This window comes from Camarhynchus parvulus, chromosome 2, assembly GCF_901933205.1.
Source record: "Camarhynchus parvulus chromosome 2, STF_HiC, whole genome shotgun sequence".
Lineage (NCBI taxonomy): Eukaryota > Metazoa > Chordata > Aves > Passeriformes > Thraupidae > Camarhynchus > Camarhynchus parvulus.
Window position 1 is genome coordinate 44130237 of NC_044572.1, and position 25756 is coordinate 44155992.

Here is a 25756-nt window from a genome sequence, read left to right on the forward strand (position 1 = left end):
TTTGCCTCTTCCAATAGAAAATACCAAAAGATGAAAAAATAATGTAAAAATCTAAGTCTATTACTATATGGGAAATGCAATGGAATTTTCATCAATTGGTATTTTCCCCACAACACACAGATAAAAGATGTGATAAGCATTTTTCAAATGATTTCTGAAATATTATTATACAACTGTGTCCATAGACAAAATCACTGGTCCAGTGATGGGATAGCTGGGACAAGGTAAAGTATGTTTTGGATGAATTAGTGCCATAGTTTTAGATGCTACTGGTAACGAAAGCAATCTTTCCTATAAGCATTACTGCAAATTTATTTCAATCTCAGGACAAATTAAAAGTGAAACTCAAAGCTTTTAATTTTTTGGGCAAGAATGAAAAAATATAAATATGAATTTTAAAATGTACAAATTAAGAACAGAGTGCTTAGTGTATTCTGGATCGCTTGACTCTGCTCATTTCTCCCAGTGCTTTTCTTTTCTGGGATGATCCAATTCCAAGATCTGAGTTATTCTGAAGGCAAGACTCAGCTTCTGGCAAGCAGTAAGACTCCATAGAGGGAGGTGGATCCTTCAGTAAAGAAAGAAAAAAAGAATGGGTGAGCTCAAGAAGAGCAGCTTCTGAGATAACAGAAACAGCTCACTGGTTGTCTAAGACCGAAACAACAAAACAAATATTACACACCTACATTTTAAACACGTTTTGCAGCAGCTCACTACCCTGCAAGAGATCCTACTGCCAGCTCGAGAACAAGCCATGTTAGAGCATAAATTTGAGGCCACAGATCAAAGCCCTCAGTACAGGTATTTTGTGGCAGCAGTTCCTGGCAAAGGAGGCCCGTGACTGGTAGAGCAGCCATCCCCTGCAGGGGGCTGGGGCAGTGTGGCAGGTGGGGAGCCCTGGGTGTGCCCACCTGGATGAGGTAGTCAGCGATGTACTCGGGTTTGAGGCAGTTCACTCCCTGGGCTGCTGCTTCTGCCACGTCCACCCTGGCGTCATCTGGCTTCAGCTTACTGAAGTCAGCAAAGAGGTGAGTTGCTTCTTTAAAGAGAGATGCAGAATGGCCAGAGAACACCTACAGACAAAACACGACCCACAAAAGTTAGTTGTGTTTCTTCCCCAAGACAAATGCAGTTCATAACCTTTAATTTCTCTCATCAAACTAAGAGAAACCAGTGGGAAATCAAATACCATTTACAGCTGCATTCTGTACCATCACATACCTGTCCAAAAAGGTGATCCTTCCCATCAGAGCAGGGGACAGAAATTCTATCCTCAATTCCCAGCAGCAGTACTGACTTGTGTAACCTCAGACAAGCTGCTCTGCCTGACCACTTGCAAAGTGAAGATGACAAAGCTTTTTCCTCCCACCCTTTGACCATGTCTCAGCTACCCTGTGTAAGCAATTTTGTTCATTAAGACCTCTTACTCACATGAAAAATGCCCAGCACAGAGTTAAACAGAAAGAAAAAAATAATTAAACAACATATGCATTTCATTGTTTTTTTCAATCAACTACGTACTTTTGCTCCTCCTGACTGCAGAAGGCGCCTGAATCCCGCTTCCTTGGTTTGATCAACATTCAGGATCACTTTCCAACCACTAAAAGCACCCTAGATAAATGACAATTCAGTCAAAAGTATGCCAATACTGAAAAAGTACAAAGATTTAATGATGAAGACTTGCAATTACCCAGTTTTGCCTTTAAGTATGCATGCCAGAAAAAAAATCCACGGAACATACAGCTACCAGCCCCCTCTAAGGGAAGGCCCTTGCAGAGAGTATACTTTCCAAAACACCAGACACTGAAAAATTTATCTTAAAAAACCACCAATTACTTGGAAACATCTTCCCCTGTTCCCCCAGGATGCACTTGGTTACAGTAACAGCACAGAGGGCCAACTGGTTGCCTCCTAGGAACACTCAGCGTGGTTTCCACATAGGCAAAGGATGTGGGGACTTGTTACAAGCATTCCTTTTAAAAAGGTTACTGGAACACACACACCAGATTTTTCCTGACATAATTGAAACATAATCTTTCAATGAATCCTCAACTGCAGTGCCTGATTTGAGAGGAGTTGAAAGGCTTTGGGGAGCTCAAGTCTCACTTCCAAAAGTCTCACTGAAAGACTATGAAACCAGTAACCAGTTTTGGTTTCCTAGCAGAGCTGAGTTAGGTTAGCTCACCAGTCAGAGCTCTGAAGAATAAACATCATCTCCCTGGCTGAGGGACATTTACATACAGAAGTAGGCACATTCCAGCCTTGCAAAACATGAACAGTGGGCTCAGAGGAGACTAAGAGCTTTAATCTACCATTACAGAAACTTTTTTAAAAAACAAAATTACTTAACTAGAATATATCAAGCCAAGATGTTCTGTTTTTAATTGCAAGACAGAACCTTCCCCTGGCAGTGAAGTTTTTAGTTTCTTGATGACAATCCCTGTCCTGTCCATCCACACTGTACAGCTCACATTACAGGGTTATCTACATACCTCAACAACACCTGTTTCTTGCTTCCCTTTATGAATTTTTTTCCTCCACCTCATGGCTGCCAGTGCTAGTTTCTTCTGGTTTACATTGATTCCAGACAAAACATTAAGTATGGAGTTACTTCCCCACTCATAGTCTTCTTCCTGAAAACAATCATAAGCTTGGATTACAAAGCAGTCCTGCCAACTTTATCAGCAGAAAAATAGATTTTAAAAACTCACACCAAATAGAAAACAAAAACCATGAAACAAATCTCATCTCACTCTAGCTATATACATATAAGGATTTTATCTAGCCAAAACAGTTCTAGGTAGAATTAGAGATATGGCTCTGAATTGCATATGTTTAGCTAAATTAATTCATGTTTTCTGTGACATCAAGTCTTGCACACAGCCTGATTCCTCTTGCAGTTACATCTACAATTCAACAGCAGGACAAAGCATCTCACTATACTGGATACCACTGATTATATTTCTGCAGTATCTTCCAAAACAATTAAAGTTAGTTTTAATACATAAGGATATGAAGCAGCTTACAGGCATTACTTTAAAGTTAGCCTGGTCAATGTAAAAGAACTGTCTGACCCAGGAGAACTTTAAAATTAACAGTTGGGAAGGCATTGGAAGAGGTAGAGTTCAAAAATATTTATGTACATGGTTATAAAATGAAATTAATTACAAATAATATATGTTCATTTATTGAAAGAATCAATATTTTATTCCTAGTTTAACAAGAGCCATGTAAATTTAGCTGATAATAGTGAGAATTTCCCAAAAGGTATTCCAAGACTCAATTTTAAGAAACAATTATAAAAAGCGTAGGTATTTAATTTATCTTATATCAGGGGTTTGGTGCAGGGCTAGTTTTCAGACAAAACTCGCCAAAAACCTCTCAGATTTTGGATTCCCTAAAACTCCCAGGGCTTGGGCACCCTAAACTAGCAATTGGTTTTGTGAAGTTGTCTTTCCCTAGTACTACAAAACAAAAATAAATGCAAAAAAGTAAAACACACTCATGTCCTAGTGCTAGGGTGACGTGCCTGAACAAAGCAGCCAGCTCCTCTGCACGCCTCCAGGTAGGAACGGTGAAGCACCCACTTTCCAGCTGCCATTGAAGCCAAGAATTTCTCATTCCGAAGAGGATGTCCCACAACAATGTGTGTGCAGCTCGGATCAAAATACTGCTTCTCAAGTACTATTCCACCTTGAAGTGAGGAATGAATTGCAATCAAATTATTTAAGCATCATGCTGCACACAGAAAGGATCAACTCTAAGTGAGAATTATTTGAATTCAGACAAAAACTCAGCTCAAATTTACATGGAGAGTATTGTCATTGAAATGACATGAGCAGAAGCTGCTAGGGAGGGAGACGCAGCCGGGAAACAGTGGCTCTGTAAAATGCCACAGCAACACAGACAGGAATGAGAGACACCAGAAGAGAGCCCATCCTGGGCACTCCCAACACTAAAGAATGAGGCTGTTGTAAAGACAGCTAAAAGAAAACTATCAGAAGACAAAACCATTGCTGTTTTATGGCAAAGCTGATCACTCACATAATAATAACCCTATATTCACAGAATTGCTCACAAGCACAGAAAGCCATAAATTTGAGACCTCAAATCTGATGAGTCACTAACAGAAGCCCTTTCTTCTCCCCAACAAGCCACAGCTGAGCAGACACATAAGGACACATACTATTCTTTGCATTTCACAAATATCTGGTACCTAATTTCTCAATCAGATGGCAGTAATCAATTCTTTCTTGAGGATTAAGAGAAGACAGCTGAAATTTACGGACTTTTTCTGTTTCTTCATCAGCCTTCTCATCTTCAGTAACAGCCTAGAAATACGGTAACAGATTTTGAAAATATGACAGAATTATTAGATTGACAGCTGAATATTTCTCTGCCAAATATTCTGGCTTATTTATATATTAAGTTTTCTTGTAGCTGGGAAAAGCAGAACCAAACCTGTCAGTAACTTGACAAAAAGCTTGGATCTTATCATATTATCCTTAGGCTCCTGCTTGAACATCCTCTTGGTTCCCCCTTTCTTCAGGGCACAGCTGAACTAATCTGTCATAACAAGTAATCCTTCATTCACATCCATGGAATGCCAGGTTGAACACATGAAGAAATCAGCACTGATCTATCACACTGCCTCATTCATTCACTTTCTGTCAAGTCAGAATACTATATTTTTTGAGGGCCTTTCCACTAAGATGACATGCTATGCCTCTGAAGACACACAGCTGCTGAAACTTTGAGCATCAAGTGACACGCTGCAGGTAAGACTATAAGATCATTTTCCTTTCCCTTTCCAAGTTCAAACTAAAATAGAATTTTAAACCAGGTTTTGGCAGAAAAATAATTTCCCATTTGTACCAAAACATAAAATTCCAGATACCACCAAAGAAACAAAGGCCTAATTTTTTTCTGTCATCCTAACATGGCTGGAGGAGTTCCAAGTAGCACACATAGTAATTCTTCACTCCAAAGCCTGCCTTAGCATCCCAGCACTAACTAATGGGACAAAAAGCTTCATTTCTCTAAACAAGCAAGCTTCATTTTTTTAGCAAATATTATTTGTTAAAAATTTCAAAGGAAGGGGGAGTAATGAAAATAATAGAAAAAAGAGAATAGAATAGAACTGTACAAAAGTAATCCACCTCAAGATTTTAAATCCAGATCTGCCCATTTTGTATTTATCATCAAATTCAAAATTTCTTTAAGTATAACTGCATCTCTCGGAACACAAATCATCATAAATATATTTCCATTTGACAAACCTTTTCTTTGGGCTCTGGTGCCACAGGAGGGTTAGCCAGGGGGAAAGCAATGCTGGGTGCCTGTGGAGTAGGTATCAAGTTATCCTTAACTGGCGTTTCGGGATCTCTACATATGGGATTGAAAGGCTGAAGAATCCCATCTCCATGCCCAGCCTCAGGAACAGCTGTGAAAGTAAAGTGGTGTTGCATGACTTGCCTTTGGAAGAATATAATTATGTATAAAGTAAAAGATGTAACAAAAATTAAAAACCCATACAATCTACCCATACAACATCAGTAGAAACACTGTACAACATGTACAGTTATATTTCACCTGCCATTCATAACGATGCTCTTCCTTATTCCACAAACCACCAACAGCAATATTGCAATCATGTCCCTGAATGCCTTGCTTTTAAAAAAATACCTGAAAACCTCAAATGATCTGATTTCTTTGGCTAAACTGCACTGATTTGGTTGAAACAAAAACCAGTTGAATAGAATTATCTAATTTTCTTCAACCTCCTCTAGGACAAGGTCAGTTTTCAGGAAGACTGCTGCTACAGAAACTCTGCAAGTAGACTCAGGAAAGGAGTTGGTGGCAGCAGGGAGAGAAAAATAAAGGATTCTGCTATCACAGAACAGAAAGAAAGCAAAACAGATGAAAAAACATCTGGTTTTGGCAGAAAAGGTATGTTGCTTCCTTAATCTTGGCAACAGACTTCAGCTTCAGGAACAGGGAACATAAATAAAATATCTTTACCAAATCCTGACCCAAGCATGTCCATCAGTAACTTGACACATCTTGTTTTTTTGGGTCCCTGAGTTCATCTTGTACCCCAATTTTTCACCTATAAATATTTCCACTACAATGGATTTTGCTCATAGTATTCCCATTAGAATTCCACTACATTTACCTGTGGGGTTACCTGGAAGCCAGCTGTGGTTCAAAAAAACAAAGAAATCAAAACAACTTGGAAAATTTTATGAACTCTTTCAAGTTGTTGGTGTTTTTTTGGAGCCACAGCAGTCTATTTTTAGACAAGCACTGCCTCGGTGTTTGACCACAAATGAATGGGAAAGCTTTTCTTTAAAAAACAGCAACATATAATGGAGCTCAAAGATGTGAAATTGTATTTTTGGCCTTTGAGAAATGCCATGCTCACTTTTTTTGTAAGCATAACTCAAATGCTACTGTATTTTAGAAGTCCCAAAGACCACATGGATGGTATTGCACAGAACAAGGATATTGCATTTGTAATTTTACCTATACCAGCCATCTCTGCGTCAGGTACAGGTCCTTTGAGGGCAGACTCATCCACGTTCTTATTGGTGTTACTCTGACCTTGCTCAAGGTACTGAGAGGGACTATTAGGCCACTGAAGGTTGCTGACAAGTCTTGCTCTCTCTTCCCTCGCAGTAGGATCATCCCAAATGATCTGCTCGCTCTGGGATGGCTCTGTGTTTAGATCTGCCACTGCCTGGCGGGACTGCCTAAGGGAAAAACCAAGACACCTTACACACTCATTTTACAAAAGAATTCCACTCTAGAAGGCAATGTGTTAACAATCACATCAACTGCAGAACCCAGGTGACCTTGTTATTAGAAATTATGGCTGGGAAATGGGAAAATTTCAGTACAGAAGCTATTCTAGCACCTTGGCTTTATGAACCTAAGTGTCAGCATGGCTGAAAACGGGCACCCAAAATACCAGTAGATATTTTTTATTATGTGCATATTAATAAGTTATTATACAATCAGCATACCTTACTCTTTATTAAGCCTATTTATTTGCAAATAGGCACCAAGCTAAATTAATTATTTTGCAAGGGTTCCATTACTGTCTTATTGCACATCAGTATTGATGGAGTTCAAATCCTATTCTCCATTTGGAGAGAAAAGAAAAATAAAAGAGGAAACATTCACAGAGGTGCTCTGCAGTAATACCTACTACTTCCTTATGACCTATTTAAGCATTCATACACACTTTCTTCAAAAGCTATAAGAACACTAAGGAATCTGAGCAGAAGGAAAATAAGCCAGTTCAAAACCTGAACATTAAAACCAGTCATAGTAGTCTGGCTTTTATAAAAAACAAAAGATACCCACTATGGATTAAGACAATATTCTGACTTTACCTAGCACATCCAGTTAAAGATTCTGAATTGCAGGAGAAGCAACTCAAGCACATCAGTAGAAACAGACAATACATTTGAAAACCCTGGAGACCTATTCAAATTTCAATGAATGTCTAAATACATGCAAGGACAAAACAAGATACATTTAAATACAAATTCATACCTTAGAGCTTCCAAGACCCTACTGCGGCCATTTCGCACAGACCGTGCACTATCGGGAGTGGCTGGAGAGCCATCAAAGCTGCTCCTTGAAAGGGATCCTCTTTGCCCTTGTGGTTTCACTAGTGATGTGGCAGACATGAGCTCCTGCAGCTGCCTCTGGAAGGTCTCCCTCATTTCTAGTGCTTGGGTTAAAACTTAGGAGAAGAAACAAAACTCATACTATCGCAACTCTTATACTGAAACAAGTGAAACTGCTCACCGTTTCAGTGAAAATTGAAATTCCAACCAATCTCCCTCCTCCACCAGGACCAAGACTATACATTAAAAAGAGCAAAAGTACTTGGGCAAGAATATCAAGGAAAACTATATATGCCCTAAGTCACCTATTCTTAGACACAAGGAGAAATCTCCATTTGGCTCAGTTCTGAATCTCCTCTCACAATCTTAGATCCATAATAACACATTTAATTACATAATATATACTCCAAACCAAAAATCTGTTAAATTAAGGATGAACTTCAATGTTTCAAAAACAAAGAAATGGCAATTAGGTATCTTCCAATGACTAACCATGATTTTCTTGTGGGCTGTCAAGATCTTTAAAAGAGAGAGGAAAACCCTTTGTTGGCATCCAGCAGCAATAAAAGTTAGCTGTACTTGACCAGTATATTAATATGCTATCTAATATTTCCAGATCTTAGCATTCAACACCTGGAACTGCAAAGGCTCATATTGATAGTTTGATAGTCCATAAATATTCTGAAAACAGCAATTTACATTTACCTCCTTTGGATTCACTTCCTACAATTTGTTCTTCCCCTACAGTGACTGTTTCCTTTATTTGGTCAGTAGTTACATCATCTTCATCCTCTGGAATAATCTAAAACCAATGAAGACAAACAGATTTCTCAAACACCTTTTTTTTTCTTTTTAACCATGTATGACACTTGTATAAATTCTGAAGATCATTAATCTTGCCTCAGAGTAAATAGTAAATCTAACCTTTCTGCTACTGCAATGACAGTTGAACAGTGAACAGTAGCATGGATGACAACTTCAATTCTGCAATCTTAATGTCTACTAAAGCAAGTTCACACCTTGGATCTCATTACCTAAAAGAAAAGATATCTATCTTTTCAAATCTGGAAAGCAAATGCTGAAATGCCTGAGTTTTTTTCCATCACCCTAGAAGATGAGTATTACAAATGCAGAAAAACCTTACAGAACACCGGCAATAGCTACTATTAACAACTAGCTAAACCTGATTCAGGACATTGCTGAATTAGTATCAATGTTTTTGTTACTATGTTAATATAACTATTAACTGAATTCAAATCATGGAACACACATTGCTATCACACATCGTACCTCATCTTCCTCTGCTGGTTTTCCAGTTGAAAGAAAGGAGGAGGAGGAGAGCCTGATGTCTTGCGCTGCACTGATGTCCAGGCTCATTTTGGGATTGTAAGTGTGAGGAAATAGAGATTCAGGAAGCCGTTTACACTCTCGGGCACTCTGTAATAACACCAGTTAATCAGAGAAAGATGAAGAACTGACTGAGATAAAAAACTTCACACCTAAACATAAGAAAAGTACAATAAAAACACTGTCAAAAGAACTACTTCATACAAGGAGAAAAACGTGGTTGCCATTCTGGGAAAAATGCAGCAGAAGTGTTCAGTGGAAGAGAATTTATTTTCTCCTTATGGAGAACAATGTAAATGTACATCAGTGAAAAGAGATCACTCAGTTTATTAATTCAAAGCAGGATGCAAAATATCAGTCCTTATACATGCTTAGAATAAATGCATACAGAAAACCCACTGCCATATTTTGGAGGTTTTAAGCCTCCATTTCATTCTACTTTTAAACAGGGAACAAAACAAGCTTCATACCTCTAAAAGCCAATGTTCTGAAACAATATGTATACCCCGTTCTTTAACAGATTTGTACTCCTTATTGTTATCATTCTGTCCGCCCTTATAGATGAAGTGTGTTACTGTTTCATCAAAGCACCATCTGGAAAAGAGAAAAAAATACAACTTGAAGATGGAATTTCTATCCAAAAATATCATAAATCCAGCTCAAAAATTGTCCCCTTGTTCAAGTTAAAGTAGTTTTGCCTATTTTGTTATGCCTCAATAAACAATGAGCCCGCTCTCTTTGACAGAAATGACAGCATTCAGTTTCAACGTGTTTTGAAAGCATTCCTGAAGAAGATAAAAGTAAATAGGATAAACATATGGAAAGTAGGGGTTTTGCTACATGTTTTGTTTTTATTTAAGTAGAATTTTAAAACAGTTTCTGAAAAGAATGTGTGATTGAGGGCAAGAGCTTTTTCTTTTGTTGTCATATTGAACTGCAAGTGAAATACTGATCCTTGAAGCTCAAAATAAACAAAAATGAGGACTGTTAATCTTTAAACTGATAAAAACAAGTATTTTCTATCTAATCTAAGTATCTTCAGCATTTCTAAGGTACTACCAAACATAAGGCTAACCTTCTTCACACCATGAATAACACTTATATAAAAGTCAGTAACAAAACACATTTAGTGGAAGCAGAATTCTGTCTTAAATCAAAAATGTTAGTTTGTAGTTTCTTTTCATGATAACCTATTTTTCCTAAGCTTTTCTAAGAATTCTAACTTAGTCATGCTTACAATCAAGAAAATAACTTGTTTTGAGCCAGGGAGAAACATACACAAATTCACATTAGATTCAAAACGTAAAATATAAAGCAAATGTTAAACCATCCAAAAGCTAAATTTCTTCAAACCAAAGTAGAAAAAAAAATCTGCAATTAAAGAAGACTTCTGGACAAACAGTCATACTGAGAAGGATCTACAAAGAACATGGGGACTGGGGATGTGGCAGGGAAAATGGCTTTATTTCACACTACAAGTGGATGACTTGTAATGTTGTTTAGGATGGTGAAATGTAATGTTTAGCTGTAGCAAAAGGCATAATAGGATGCAAAGACTCAAAGTTATTAGAATCCACTTCCGTGCAAAAGCTCAGAAGCCATTGTATTGGTTGGTACCTGTAGTCTGCTCCAAGAGAAGCTGCTACTGCATTCAGCTCCCTTTGCCTCTTACTAAGTTTTTTACTAACATATATAACAGCATGAGCTAGAGGCTTGGGTTCTTCTTCCTGGTCAAGCAGCAGGGATAAAAACAGGAGAGTCATGATTAGAGGGCTTCTGTATCAATAATGAAAGTACTTTAATACTTAGTGAAGCATGGAGTAAAATATACAGTGACAACAAAGGCAAGATAAACACACTTCCTCTGGTTTTGACGCTCCCCTACCCATGCTCAAAACCCAGCATACATTAACATACCATGCACTAGGAATGCCAAGACAAAGATTCAGCCAGTCTCCCTAGAACATACTCTGTGTTCCTTTCATCACAGGCTGAACACTGAAATGAATTATGAATACCTGATGCTACTGAAGTATTGCACTGTAGAGGAATGAGAGAAGTAAGACTAAGGAGCTACAAAACAAGAAGTAGCAGTCTTCCCTTTCCAGAGGTCATTAGCTTTCTCACCCCTCCAACAGTAAACAGTGCACGAACATGGCAAGCAATACATTAATCCTCCCTTTCCTCCTATATCTTTTTGTTTTCTCTCACTTCTCTTATTAAGGACAGAGGAAGGCAGGAAAAGAAGACACATGCATCAATAAAGAACTCCAAACTTCAGTCAAAGACAAAATATCTAACCCTGTTTAGCTGGAACCTGAGAATTTCTTATGTGTGGTATCTCATTCCAATACTACAGAGTCTAAATTGGTACATATTTATATGCCATTTTACTTAGCAACTGCTTAATATTCAAGACAGTAATGCAGATAGTAGAAAAAGGTTTTAAAATTCTTTGCCTTCCATAAGGAAATTCCTCTATCTTACATTGCTTTAACTGTCATTGAAGAACACATAATCGTATGAATTTATCACAAATAACAATTCCCAAATTCCTTTGTAACTTAAATCACAAAAGATAAAGCTTTTTCTTATTTAAACCTATGCTCCAGCAACTAAATCCCCAAATTTCCTACCACTTCTGGCTGTGCAGCAGCCAACTGAGGGCTGGCAGTAAGTGCTGCTGCGTGAGTTGTGCTGCTTGCCAGTGCCAGTTTCAAGTTTCTGCCAATGACTTCGGAGAGAGGTGTGCTCAGTTTCCTGTTTCTTTGTTCAGGACCTCTAGGAGTTCCCAGAGCTTCCAGAGCATCCTACCAAAAAAAAAAAAAAAGAAACTGACTGCCTTTAATGAACACCTTACAAAATTCTCACTCAAGTGCAAATTTTACAAATACAGTAGGACTTCATACTCCTAAACCAGGACAGTAAACGACCAAGAGCAACTGTAGAACCACTGCACAAAAGCTGTACAAGGCAAACCCAATCTTAGAGTCTGCAGAAGCAAAACAAGAAGACAACAGTTTATTAATCTCTCTGTTCACTGCCATCACTGAGAAATGCCCTCATGGAAAAGCCAGTGATCAAACCCTCAACCAACTACTTTAATGTACTTGCACCTTGCTCTAAAGCTATTACATTAAAACATACCATCAAAGCAGCATTTTATCAGAAAATGCAAACACTTGTTTACAAATACATGGAGCAATTCCAAGGTGCCTTTTCACATTTATCAGTCTCTAGATGCAACGAACACAGACTGGATACTGTCTGAGGTGTAGGACACACAAGCATATGGTGCAATAAGCACAAAGGAGCTTTGCTAAGGACATTACAACACTTACTATTCAATACATTTAGTCCACAAGACATTAACTAACCTACATAAATAAATGAGCCAGTTTTCCTGGCTTTGTTCAAAAGGGGAAATCTGTATGTGAACAGCACAAAAATGGGTAAAAGCACAGGTTTCTGTGCTGTTTAAAGTTTATGCACATGTTAAATAGTGCCGGCCACACAGACTAAAAAGTTTGCAAAAATCACCTTCACATCAAAAGAAGGCCTGAAGATCTTGTCTTCGGAAAGAAACTTTGATGGTGTGTCAAGATTTAAAGATGGTTCTTTCTGAAGTGGTCCTCCTTGTGCAACAGGAGTTGTCTTTCCCAGTATGATGAGAGATTACAGCTTGGAAAGCTTTACTCTGAAACCTGTTGATATCAAGGGGGGTCACAGGTCCTTTTGTTCCAGCTTCAAGAATATGAATAGGCTGTTCAAAATCAGGAGATTTAACAGTCGCTGGTGTCTTGCTAAGCTGAGTAATGAAACTCTCCATGTCTTTAAAAGAAACAAAGAAAACATAAACAAGTAAACTGGTTTTCCATTTGAACACAGAGCCCATACACTCTTATTTAACCAGCAACCATGAAGAACTGAGAGTCATCAAATCATTGCAGACTAACAAGTCTGCAGTCCTAAGATAGATCTCTAATCAATCCTCATGCAAGCTACAGAGCAGCATACATGTTAAAAAGGACAAAGTTGAGACACTAAGCTTGAATCCCAACTGACTGATAACCACAAGAGCCCACTGGCTCCACAAGATTTGCAGCAAACACACAATATCATTTCTGTAATCACTACTCAACACCATGATTGCATGTACAACCTGATCTAATGGAAAGCGTCCCTGCCCATGGCAAGGGGTTGGAACTACATGATTTAATGTGCCTTCAAACTCAAACCAATCTACAATTCTATCCTTATATTTGGAAAAATATCCTTTAGCTCTAATACTTTGAAGGTGTTAGGAAAGAAAATTTCATCACACCTGCTTTCTTTAGCATGAACAAACATTACAATGACACAATTATATCCCCTAACTTGCTAAGAACCAACCTTCAGCCTCTGCATTTTCAACCAAGAACTTGCTTTCATCTGCCCTCTTTCCTGTCCTTGCAGACTGCAAAAGCCAAGCTACAGTGACTGCTGGCAAATTCCACTTCTTTGCAGCTTCATACTTGGAGCCATTCGGTTCTCTCACCACAAGATGGGTGCTGGCAAACATTCCTTTTTTCACACTGGCTTTCCGCACAAAGAATTCCTGGACTCTACAATTAGGTTGATAAAACAATTCATTTAGTGATAAACAGCATTAATCTAGGGCACATTTATACTATTAAAAGTTGTATTCTCACAATAGAAGAAGAACCAATAGAAGTAGATATTTAAGGCAACCCACTTTGCACTTTACAGCCTAACCTGCAGAAAGGAAAAAAAAAATCCACAAATACCCCCCAAAACAAAACCAAAAAATGTTACACAGTAATGTTTCACTTCTACCAGCATTGAAAACAATATTTTTCATACTCCAGCAAGCCTCCAGCAATATCCCATTTTCAAATTCTATGCTGGGCCTAACATTCTTCAGCAAGATGAATGGAACAGGCTTGCTTCCCTTCCAGAGTCAACAAGCATCACTTCCAAATGAACAACAATTTTCTTTATATTACAGTTTTTCTCTTACCATCTATGATACAATCTTGCAAAAAGATGCCAGGATTGAGAACTCATCAGCAAAGAATTTAGTTCGAACAGGCTACAAACCAGATCAAATGATACTTACTCTAAGCTACGCTATTTTGCTATGCCATGAATAAACATGCTTTTCTTAAAGATTTTCAAAGATTTTTGTGAACTCTAAGCAAATAGAACACCATTTCTTAGGAGCTGGGATAGTGAATGGGGTTCACCATGCTTATGAGGCAAAGCCAGATAGTACTGAAGTGGTCCTTTCCTAGACAACCAAAGAGCAACTTGGAAGGCCAGATCTGAAAACCTGACTTGCATTGATTGGTTCACGAGCAGAGTAAAAGTTGCTGACGCTCAGTCACTGAAAAATACAAGACTGAGCATATTCTGGTAGAAATTAGACTGTGTGAGTACTGACCATATTTACTTAAAAGAGAGCAAAATTAAAGACCTATATAATGATGTCTCATTGCTTCAGCACCAGGTTTTGTAAATGGATGGAATTCAAAAGAGCTTTAACTCCAATATTTGTACAGAATAAATGAAAAGCATAATGGCAGCACATTGGGTCTTGAAAGAACAAGGAGAAACTGTGACAGGAGAAGTACCTGGCTCCCAGCAGTTCTGCCAGATAAGCAAGGGAGTCTCTCTCTGCACCCGTGAACTGGCTAAATGAAAGAACACAATCTTCCAGAGGGGTAGCTCCTTCTATTACCAGGACTGGTGTGAAAAGTGGATTGGATCGGAGATCTAAAAGGGCCTGCTGCTCCACGCACGTTATCTTCAAGAAGGTGAAAAACATAAAAATGTCTATCAAGCCAAACAGTAACAAAGCCAACAAGATTTCAGCAACTCTACAACAGTGTTTCTGGACTCAACAATGAGCAACTGTGCTTCCATCATCACACCTGAGACAAATTATTTCCCATTGGATCAGACAAACTTTTTTTAGACCATGTCAGTATTTTGTCAAGGTTGACGTACTGAAGCATTATTCAGAACTTTTCAGTTATTAAAGTTCCAACTCTGCAGGTTCCCATAAAGCTGGAGGTTTCCAGTTCAGTACATGATCTGAGGGTCTGTAAAGATTTACTTCACAGGAAGTTACCTAATCCTGAAAGCTGCTAACAGCAGGTAGCCTATATCATGGGCCGGCTCTTGCCAAATATAGCTAGTATTGATTTTTCAGCTATAAAGACTTGCTCTTCTGCCACAAATTTAAAAAAAACACCTATAAAAAGCATGAAACAAACAAAAGTATCAAATCATTTTTAGTCAACTAGCTCCTTCTACAGTTCATTTAGACAGAATGCTGTCAGACCTCATATAAGCCTGGGTCATGACAATGCAGTCCTATTTAACAGTCCTGTGGAATATGAAGTGAAACAGATAAGACACCCTACAGATGCAGAGGCTTTAATGAAGGCTTTTGTTTAGCACATTTCAAATGAAATGAGGCTGCTATCTCAGTATCTTTATATTTAAGCCATTCATAACTGCATTCTGACAAGACAAATTTCTAATAGAGATACCTGTTTATTTAGGAATTGAAGAAGTGAAACTCCCTTACCAGCCATGTATTTGTGACGACGTCTCCAACAGTTGCCTTCACAGTGCACCCTAATAAAGGTACCACAGCATAGTCTGCAATGGTTCTGCTTTGCAGTGGCAGAACTTCCCCAGCATTCTCCTTAATAATATCTGCAAGGCAGGACTCGTCCTCTTCACCAAAACCCAGAAGAAGAAATCTCTTCCTGAAAAATAAGCCTCCTTCAGCCAGTGCAGAAGACTCTGCCAAAGACCCATTACAGACAGAAGGTTGATTCTCTCCTTGAGCAGTTGAGTTAGTAACATCACTGAAGGTTCTGGATGTCAGTTTTTCAACTTCACCTGAAAGATTAAAGAAAAATAAAAAAGAACCAAGCATAATAATTGTTTGACAAGAACATCAAAGACAACCTAAAACAGTTTCATGAAGAAATTACAGGACTGTGCTGTTTTCAGCCAGGTTTTACTTAAAAACTGTTCCATATAGGCCTATTTAAATTTGAATTTTGACACACAAAGTAGAAGTTAACATACTAAACATGAATGAATTTTTAATAAGGAAATTCTGCAAGCTCAAATGCTAATTATGAGCAGTTAAATTTTCTACAGTATGCTGAGCCTAGAACATACCTAGTGCAGAATAGTTATCTGCATATTGAGAGAGGAAGTCATCTTCAGCAGTTTTCTGGTGCTTTACAATGTTCACAGCATCTTTCTTCAAGAGACTGTTTTTTTTGGGAAAAATTGACTTCATTCCAGGTTGTTCTAAAATTGGATTCTCTAACAGCTGGTAGTTTAGAGGGATATAGTGCTCCACTGGACATAGACAACCTTTGCCAAATGACTCCAGCAACCACTTTGTTGTCACTATATGAGGCCTATAAAATAAAATGTTATAGAAACAAGTTACAGCAGGTTTCAGACTGGAAAAAAAAAACCGTATATACACACACAAAGTCTGTAATTCTAATACTAAGCAAACTTTGGTCAATTTACAACCCTTAAAAGACTAATTCTTTCAGTCAGAGAACAGAGCATTTCACAATTATTTTCTATAACATAAATGATATCTGCCACTGCTGTATTGCCAAGTTTTTCCTCTTCAATGCACTAATAAATGCACATTAACACCTCTTTTCACCAATAAGAACACTTGCTTTTCTACCCATGCCTACCCAAAGATACAGTACTGAAAAGCACATGTGGACATACTTACTACCACCAGCTGTAAGTCTTCTCATTTAAATCAAGAAGTACATAGTAGTTTCAAAACAATATGTGATTTCAAAGAATCATACAATGGTTTGGAAGAAAACTTAAAGATCATCTAGTTCCAACCCCCCTGCCGTAAGCAGGGGACATCTTCGACTAGACTAGGTAGCTCCAACCTTGCCTAGGACACTTAAAGGGATGGGGCACCACAGCTTCTCTGAGCAACCAGAGAAGCCTCACTACCCTCACAGTAAAGAATTTCTTTCTAATACCTAAATGAAACCTTCCCTCTTTCAGTTTAAGGCTATTCCCCTCTGTCCTGTCTCTATATGTCCTGGCTAAAGTTCCTCTCCACCTCCCTTGCAGGCTCCCTTTAGGTCCTGGAAGACCACCACAATTAGGTCACCCCAAATCCTTCTCAAACGAATCCTCTCAGTCCATCTTCACAGTAGAGGTGCTCCATCCCTCTGACCATCTTGGTGGCCCTCCCCTGAACTCACTCCAACAGTTTGATGCCTTTTCTGTGCTGGGGACCCCAGAGGTGCAAAAGAGGTGTAACTAGACCTTAAGCAATATAGTTATCACAACCTGTGAGCCGTCTTGTCCAGAAAGTGTTTCAGCTCATCATTATTTTCCCCTACAATGACATGAGTAACATCTTCATTAAGTTGATTAAATCGAATGCCACCACCACAATTAATAAGCCTTCTCATCTTGTCCAATTTCCTGCCACTGAAGCCACAGAGATAGATCTATAAAGAGAACAGAGCAACAAAAAAAGCCTTAAAAATGTAAAAAAACCAAGAAAAAAAATAAAAAAAGTAGAATTTTTTGGCATAATTTGTTTCTACTGCTGCAGAACACAAAGTAGTGCTGCAACTTCTGAGAAGCAGCAAAAAAAGTTAAGCATTTATAAAGATTAATTTAGCTTAAGTGTCAATGTTTACTAATGGAACAAACCCCTGAAATTGCATAAACAAAAAAAACCCAAATAAACCCACACACTAATTCTAGAACCCATTCACTCTAATGTTTAAATACAGACGCCTACGAATGTAAATTTTTATACTTCCACTACATTTTTAATATAATTATAGTCACACACACAGATAGGTACACACACACACACACAAGGACACAAAATAAATCCAGTATTTGTTGCTGACCATGGAAACGATTTACTCAAGCAGAAAGTGCTAGTGCTTCAACACAGTTGCTTTGGCATTGTTAAAACGGAACATTTCAAAGTATACACCGTTAAACATACTCGACACCCATCTAACAAATCTTCAGCGGCTTGAAAAGAACTTATGTCCAGGTTTTCCAGCTCATTAGAAACAGGATCCAGTCTGCTGCTCATAGCTGAACTACATGCAGTTTCATTAACACCACTCAAATTGATATTGGAAATGTGGCTGACATCCGAAAAGGCGTGATCTTTAAATAAAAATAAAATTAAAAAAGAAGGCATTAGATTTGGCTCAGCTCTCTCCACTGCTTCACTAAATACAGACTTGCCACTTATGATTTTGTGGTGCTATAAGGAAATGTAAAGTCTGAAAAATGAAAAATACTAGGTAAGTAAAACCTTTGCTAAAACAAGGGGTTTCTTTACACACAGATTGAGCATCATCTTACTAAGAAGAGTGCTGATACATCTTCTGTTTATTTCCTAAAGGACGGCACTCATGACACAGCATCCAATGAGACTTGTTTTCAAAGCTGTTATTCCAGCTTTGTGGACACCTAATAGAAATACTTTTTAAATTAAACAGGACTCTTTATTGTAGAGAAATCAACTTTAATTTAAGAGGAGTCAGCATCACATGGATGCACATTAAAGCTGGCTATATCTTTTAGGCTACCACGTGTGCTACAAAATACTTTTAACCGTCCTTCTGTTATTAGCATGGAATAAATAAAAGCAAGTGTATAAAGAAAAATTAAATAGAAAAATATTAATAAAAACTTATTTGTTTCCCCCCACCCCAAGACTGCTGTAAGATTAAACTCATAAACAGATGTTTGAAACTTAAATCTACAAACAACTGTGCTTTTTTAGGACATACAGATATACACCACTGGTTCTCAAGAAGATAATCATACACCTAATTCAAGTTTATTTTTTTTATCCATCATCCACATATTTCAAGTCTACACATGTTGGAATATTCAGTGTGCATAAAAGCAATTTGTTATGTTTTAAGCTTAAACTGAATCGAGAACCCAAACTATCAAACCACTATTTATAAAAGCAAGCACCTTTCTCATCTCAAAATCGTTCTTTTTCCTTAACACAAATGTTTCCTACATCATTGAAACACATTTTAGATTATCTCACTTACTGGGAGGCTTGCTGGTGTCATTTGTAGGTGTTGATGTACTAGGCGCATTACTTAGTTTTGATCCAGCCTCTATTTTATAAATCGACTCATCCTGACAGAAGCCTTTCTTGATGCTGTCAGAAAACCACTGCACAGACACACAGTGCACATTCCACTTTTTGGCACATTCATACTTCTGACCTTCCAGATAAAAACAAAATGTAAAAGAAAATAAATAGTCACAATCATTAAAAGATCAAAGCTTTAAACAGTGATTGCTGAAAGACGATTGGACATTAAGAAAATTTAGAAACTCAAATAACTGATTTTAATGGACAAATTATGTTATACTAGATTGTTGATAAGCTGCTTATGTTGTAATTAAAGTTAGAGTAGAAAAATCTCATGGATGGCTAACCCATGGTATGACAAGGCATTAAAGAAACAAAAAGGGGAAAAAGGCTTTAAAGCTTTCAAGCACACAAAAGAAAAGGGCAAAAAGTCCCAGCATATTTCACTATAAGCAAAGAGAGGGAAATCAAGGCAAAAACGAAAACCTTTCCTTTCTTCTCACAATAAAACTAAAATCCTTTCATCTTCCCAAGAGAAAGGAAAAGGAGCCTTCATTTTACCTTAGTAGGGAATTTGGAAGGCACAAAGAATAACCAGCTAAAAAACATCAGGCCACAATCCAACTTCAATCACAGTACAAATTACGTCCTATCCTGCTCTCCCAAAAAGTTTTTCTTTTCTTTATCCCCTCTAGGATTCTCCCTTTTCCTTTCTTTAAATGCCATCTATATCTCTGGCTTTTCTTCCTCTTTTGTTCTCTTTCTCATGTCTTTAAAGGAAAGCAAAGGTGCCCTGTGTAACTCTTTCCATCAACAGTGATTCCCTAGAGAGAAGCAGTAAGAGCAACACTAAAGCAGACAGAGGCAGTTCAAGCTCCTGTGCTTACACACCTTCACACTACTTCAACTCCAGAAGTGAAAGCAGCATTTATTCTGTCAGTTTTACCTTTTGGCTCTTGCACTATGAGGTGAGTGCATTCATTCATCTTGAGCTGCCCCGTGTACTGCCCACCGTGCTCAGCAGTGAGGCGCTGCACTTCTTTCCTGTCGGAGCTGCTTAAGCCAGTGACACAAATCGTGCAGCCAAGGAACACAGGACAGGCATAGTCTTCCATGTTAACATCAGTGTACCTCATCATGCTACAGGAATTAAAGAGAGAAGAAAGTTATTTTGCAAGTAAAATCAGCTAGGAAAAGAAATTAGTCTATACATAAGAATTACTAGTACCTCATCATGCTACAGGAATTAAAGAGAGAAAAAAGTTATTTTGCAAGTAAAATCAGCTAGGAAAAGAAACTAGTCTATACATAAGAATTACTATTACCCAAAACAAAATCAGTTTTGTTTTTTTCATACCCTTGCTGAGACTTATCCCACAATGTCTTAACCCAAGAGGGAAGCAAAATAGGTTTCTTCAGGGAAGCAGCTACCAAGTATTTCTTGCTGCCAACTTCTCCAGCTATAAGATGAGTTACTGACACGTTGAGATCTCTGTATACACATCCACCCATCATTTGCACATATTTATGAACTTCTTCCTGGATGGGGAAAAAAAATAGAGAAAATCATCAGGGGAAAAAAGAATCTATATGACAGTCATGTTCAACTTACACCAAGAACATGGATTTCAATTGTCCATTATTTCCCCTAAAAACAGTTAAAAAAATATTAACTGGATATAAAGCCATAAAACATAACTGTAATTTCCATTTTATTTGCACTTATGATAAGCTGAACATAATATATACCCTAAATAAAAACATGACCATTATGCTGTATGAGCAAAATTTTGCAAATGGTTGCCATTTTAGGTTGTATTAGAAAAAGGTATCTGAATACAGTAAATGTATATAATCATATTTGAGGTGTATTAATATGTGAATAAACTACACATTGTCTACAAGCTACAGAAGACTTGATGGATCTAGACACAATGAGACATACATGCTCTGACTGCTGTCTTACTAATGAACTATACAAAGCAAATATCAACAATAACCAGCTGAACAACCCATCCTTGGGAAGGCCTTACCCTCACGTCCTTCTCCAGGCTGGTACAGGACACGGTGACATCGGCCATGGTCATGTTGTACACTGGATGCTCAGCTCTTGGGACACACCGCTGTGACTGCATGCAGTACAGAACTACCTGTGGTCCCACAATCCTACAACCAAGCTGCAATAAAATAACAGGAAAAGCACAAAGGAAGTAAGCAGAGGGTACATTGGCATCAGGAAGGCTTTCCTTGTCCCTGAATTCTGAAGAAGGCAGGGCTCTTGGTCTGTCCTCCGCCTTCTCTAGCACCTCCAGGTAGCTGACAGGTTTGATTTTACTTTCAGTTCTGGATTTTCTGAACAATCCTTGTAGATTTTCTGGCCTCAGTAAAAGCAGCTTATGCTATGGCTATGGCCAAAGAATTCCAGCTAGCCTATCTTTGTCCACTAGACAATTTCTTGCAGATCAAACCAAATCATGTTTATCAGGAGATAAATACTGTAAGACCCAGCTCAGGGACTCCAGAAGAATCAGAACCAAACGTACCGCTTACTTTTCCAAATATTTAAAAATAATCATTATGCTTTGCTTCATCCTATATCCTAAATACAGGATGAAGCTCACACTGCTACACTCAGTGCAGGAGAGAACATGCAGGATCTAAGTATGGACATGAGTACTTCTAAAAAGGAAAGAACAGAGCTCAAAGTTGCTGGGTGACATACCTTCTTGAGATGACTGAAACCCACGCCACTGAAAGGATCACAAATGTAAAGTGATTTATCATTTTCTTTTATACTGAGTACTGTTTTCTCTTCAAGGATTTGGAGATGTTCTTCTGACTGGAATTCTTTTATAGACTGCAAGTAAATGATGTGAACAACAATATTTATTTAATTAGTAAATAATTAACAAGCAATCCTGTGCAAACTACACAAGTGCACGTCCTTGAAACAGCTCACAACAAAGCTACCATGCAAACAGGTATTGGCAGAAGAAAGGGCTAAAACATCTCTTGGGTGTCCCCCTCATTCCCTTGAGTCTTCAGAATATTCTGGCAAATATTTGGCACAGAGGCCTTCATGACCTGATCCTGCCATACGGTGCCTTTGGCTCCCAACTAACCTCCCAAGGTGTAAAACAATGCACAGCCTCCTTCCAAAGATTGTGCTTAGATGAGTGACCACAATCCAGGCCTTCCAGCATACATGTCCCTCCCTACATATCACAGGGTTTTGAAATTGAAGCTATTTCATGAGGTTCTCCAAAAAAACTGTTCTTGTTTTATTACAGCTTTATTACACACTAAGCTTTATTACACACTAAGCACCCCTGCTATAGAAACAGCTTTATTTCCAGGTGTTCACATATAACTTATCTTATTGTATGGCACATACAGCTAACTACGACACAGAAATCACATGTCAGTTCACCAAGTTCACCCAGGTGACCAAACCCACTTACCTCAAGGGCTTTAGAAAAATACTCCGAGCTCCCGGGAGACTTTATGAACTTCACAAAAAACGGCTCCTTGCTACTTCTCATCCTTCAACTAAGAAGCAAAACCCAGTGAGCGCCCTGACATTCCCGCCGCAGCCCGGAAGCCCTCTCGTCCCTGTCCCTCTCGGGCCACGGGCCCAGCACACGCCGCCCGGCACCGACTTCAAACGGGCACGGAGGGGCGGGGACTGGCCGGCCCCCAACCGAGAGACCCCTTCCCCACCGGAAAGCCCCTTCCCCACCGGGAGGCCTGTTCCCCACGAGGCCCAATGCCCGCACGGAGGGGTCCCTGCTGGGCACCGGGTGCACGGCGCTCCCGACCCCGACACACCCGGACCCGGCCCCGCCGCAGCCGCGCCGGCCCAGCCCCTCACCCGCGCGGGAAAGCGGCGCTGCTGGCACTGCGCAGGCGCGGGGCGGGTTCGGCACGGGGGAGGTGAGGCCGGGGTGGGGCTGAGGGGGCGGGGCCTCGGCGGATGTGGGCGGGGCGGGAGCGGGGACGCCGCGTGGCTGCGCGCCCGCGCTCCGCCCGCAGGGGGCGCTGGGAGCGCGCTTGGGGGAGCGGGCGGGGCGAGCGCCACCCTGGGGGCGGGGAGGGGAGGGAGGGGGATATAGGGAGTCACGCAGGGATAACGCGCTGGGAGGGACCTGGAGCCCCAGCCTCCCGTGCCACGGGCGGGGACACGTCCCACTGAACATCCTCTACCCTATCCTGGCATTGAGCACTGCCAACGATGGGGCATCCACAACCTCTTTGGGCAAGCTGCTCCTCACCACTGTCACAGGAAAAAAATTCTTCCTAATATTTAACTTAAATTTCCCCTCTTTCAATTTGTGCCTTATATTATTCAATTTATGCCCTATATATATTACTCTTTGTCCCATCGCTGCAGCTCCTGGCTGTGAGTCCCTCTCTGGCTTCCGTGCAGGCCCCCTTCAGATACTTCGTGTTGGGTTTGCAAGGCCTGGCTTTTGGTACCTGGGGTGGCTTCTCTGAGCAGCATCTAGAACCTTCCTCCATGTCCCGCAGAGCCAACCCCTGGCAGATCCAAAGGTGGATTGGGCCAATTAGAAATGGTGATAATGCCTCTGTGGTAATATATTCTAGAAGAAAGGAATCAAAAAAGTTGTTGTGCACTGGTAATTGTGGCCAGAGAAGAGAAGAGTGAGTTAAGTTTTTCATCAACCATCACCTCCAAGTTTTTCTCCACAGGGCTGTTCTCAATTGCTGCTGCACCCAACCTAGAGCTGTGTCTGCCATTGCTGTGACTCAGGTAAAGGACTTTGCACTTCACTTTTATTCTTGTAGATTGTAGCTTCCAAGCTGTGGGCAAGAACATCAAATGCTCTCCTTCCAGAGCAGGGTCTGGAATCCTGAACCGCACTCTTGGCATCTGCCTGCATCGTGACAGAGTGACCCTGCCTACATACCCAAAGGACCTCCCTTCCCCTCCTAGTGACCACACTGGCTTGCTGCTGTTTGCATAATACTGATAATGCCTGTAGTGGGGGGAGTCATTATATTAGGAGATATTCTTTAGAAAAGAGATCACAGCATCAATTAGGTTGGAAAAGACCTCTGAGATCACCAAGTCCATCCCATGACCCAACACCAACCTGTCAACCAGACCATGGCGCCGTACTGAGAGCCACATTCAGTCTCTCCTTAAACACCTTTAAGGACAGTGACACCTCCCATTGGAAAGCCCATTCCAATACCTAATCACCCTTTGTGTGAAGAAATTCATCCTAAAAAATGTTTTGAATGAGAAAAGCACCGAAACCCTGCCTGGAGTAGCGCATGTTTGTTGGCATCAAACTTTACAGTGAGACCACATGGTGGCACTGTAATCTTAAGAACTGAAGGGAAGCATGTGCACAAGTCTGCTGTAATTGTTAGATTTTAGCTAGATGGCCTAACAGCTTAGGTCACTAAATACACTGGAATTCTTTTATACGCTTATTTATTTTTAAAACTACTAATATAAATCATCTAGGATCAGTGTGAATTGTCTGAGATACTGCTTTTCCCATTGGTAAATGTAAACAAAATCAAATGTAATGACAACCCAAATAGCATATTTATTATTAGATTATTAGTGGCAAGCAGTTAAGACCACTGAAGTTATCTTGCTGGTTATTTGATTATGCTGGTTCTTAGTCCATTTGTAAAACCCCAATTTTGTCCCACCTGTTCTTTCAGTGTTATGAAGACGAATTTCTTTTCTGTTTTCATTCTTCTGGGCTATTCTGAAAAACAAGGGATGGAGGTGAGAAAGGATCAAGAAGTCTAACAAAAAAGTTAACCAACTTTAATGGATGGTATAATACAAAGTATTATTACAGTTATTGGCAGAGTCCTTAACTGAATGCACCAGCAGTGCAACCAAATACTGTTTTCAATTGTCTCCTTGAACGTGGACCACAGTTCATTGCAGTCACTGAAATATGACTTGTTTTCATGTGCTGAGGTATGATCCCTTTCCAGTGAAGTGATGGAAACTCTTGATAAGCTGTGGAATTGCTGGGACACCAACCTCAGTTCCACCTCTTTCCTCCTAAGCTTGTTGCTTAGAAAGATCCATGATTAGAGGTCCATGCTGTAGAAGGATCAGGGCAGTTTTGTTGTGCCTCTCAGAAAGCTTGTCATTGTTCCTATGCATGTTTGGCTGTTGTGCTTTGCTCCCAAAGAGCTGACAAAGAGGCATTACTGTGTCAGGCATCAAAGCCCTCCAGAGAAAGTAGTTTCCTAAAGGTGTTTTTAAGACCAAGAGAAAGTTCTTGTCAAGAGCAGAATAAAATATAAAATTGTTTTCATAATTGTATTCTATAAGTAAAAAAAACCAAACCAGCCTAACTAGAAGGTGTGTATTTCTCATTATGCTGATATATTTACCTGTTTTAAAAGCATGTACTAAGTCCAGAAAGTAATTGATGCACAGGGCCTTAAAGAAGAGCTGAAAATCTTGTAAATGAGATGAAAAGATGTGATATACTACTGTTACACTGCCCATGTGGATGTAGTTCCAAAGTGGTGCTTACTATGACAAAATAAATAACACAAAACAAGTGGTTTGATAAGTAAAAGTTCCCTA

General features: G+C 39.4%; 1 protein-coding gene across 1 annotated transcript; it reads right to left on the bottom strand.

Moving 5' to 3' along the window:
* TOPBP1 (DNA topoisomerase II binding protein 1) lies at positions 1–23049 on the bottom strand. Its single transcript, XM_030943414.1, is given in 29 exon segments — positions 1–568; positions 912–1073; positions 1522–1611; positions 2493–2633; positions 3530–3693; positions 4217–4331; positions 5280–5443; positions 6526–6752; positions 7561–7753; positions 8343–8439; positions 8928–9074; positions 9455–9578; positions 10602–10711; positions 11621–11794; positions 12525–12639; positions 12641–12815; positions 13377–13588; positions 14618–14790; positions 15580–15899; positions 16188–16435; positions 17358–17521; positions 18037–18206; positions 19115–19294; positions 20111–20304; positions 20522–20703; positions 21198–21341; positions 21887–22021; positions 22626–22713; positions 23036–23049. Coding segments are annotated over 28 exon segments (4545 nt in total). The 5' UTR covers positions 22707–22713; positions 23036–23049; the 3' UTR covers positions 1–424.
* Between the last annotated feature and the right edge of the window lie 2707 nt (positions 23050–25756).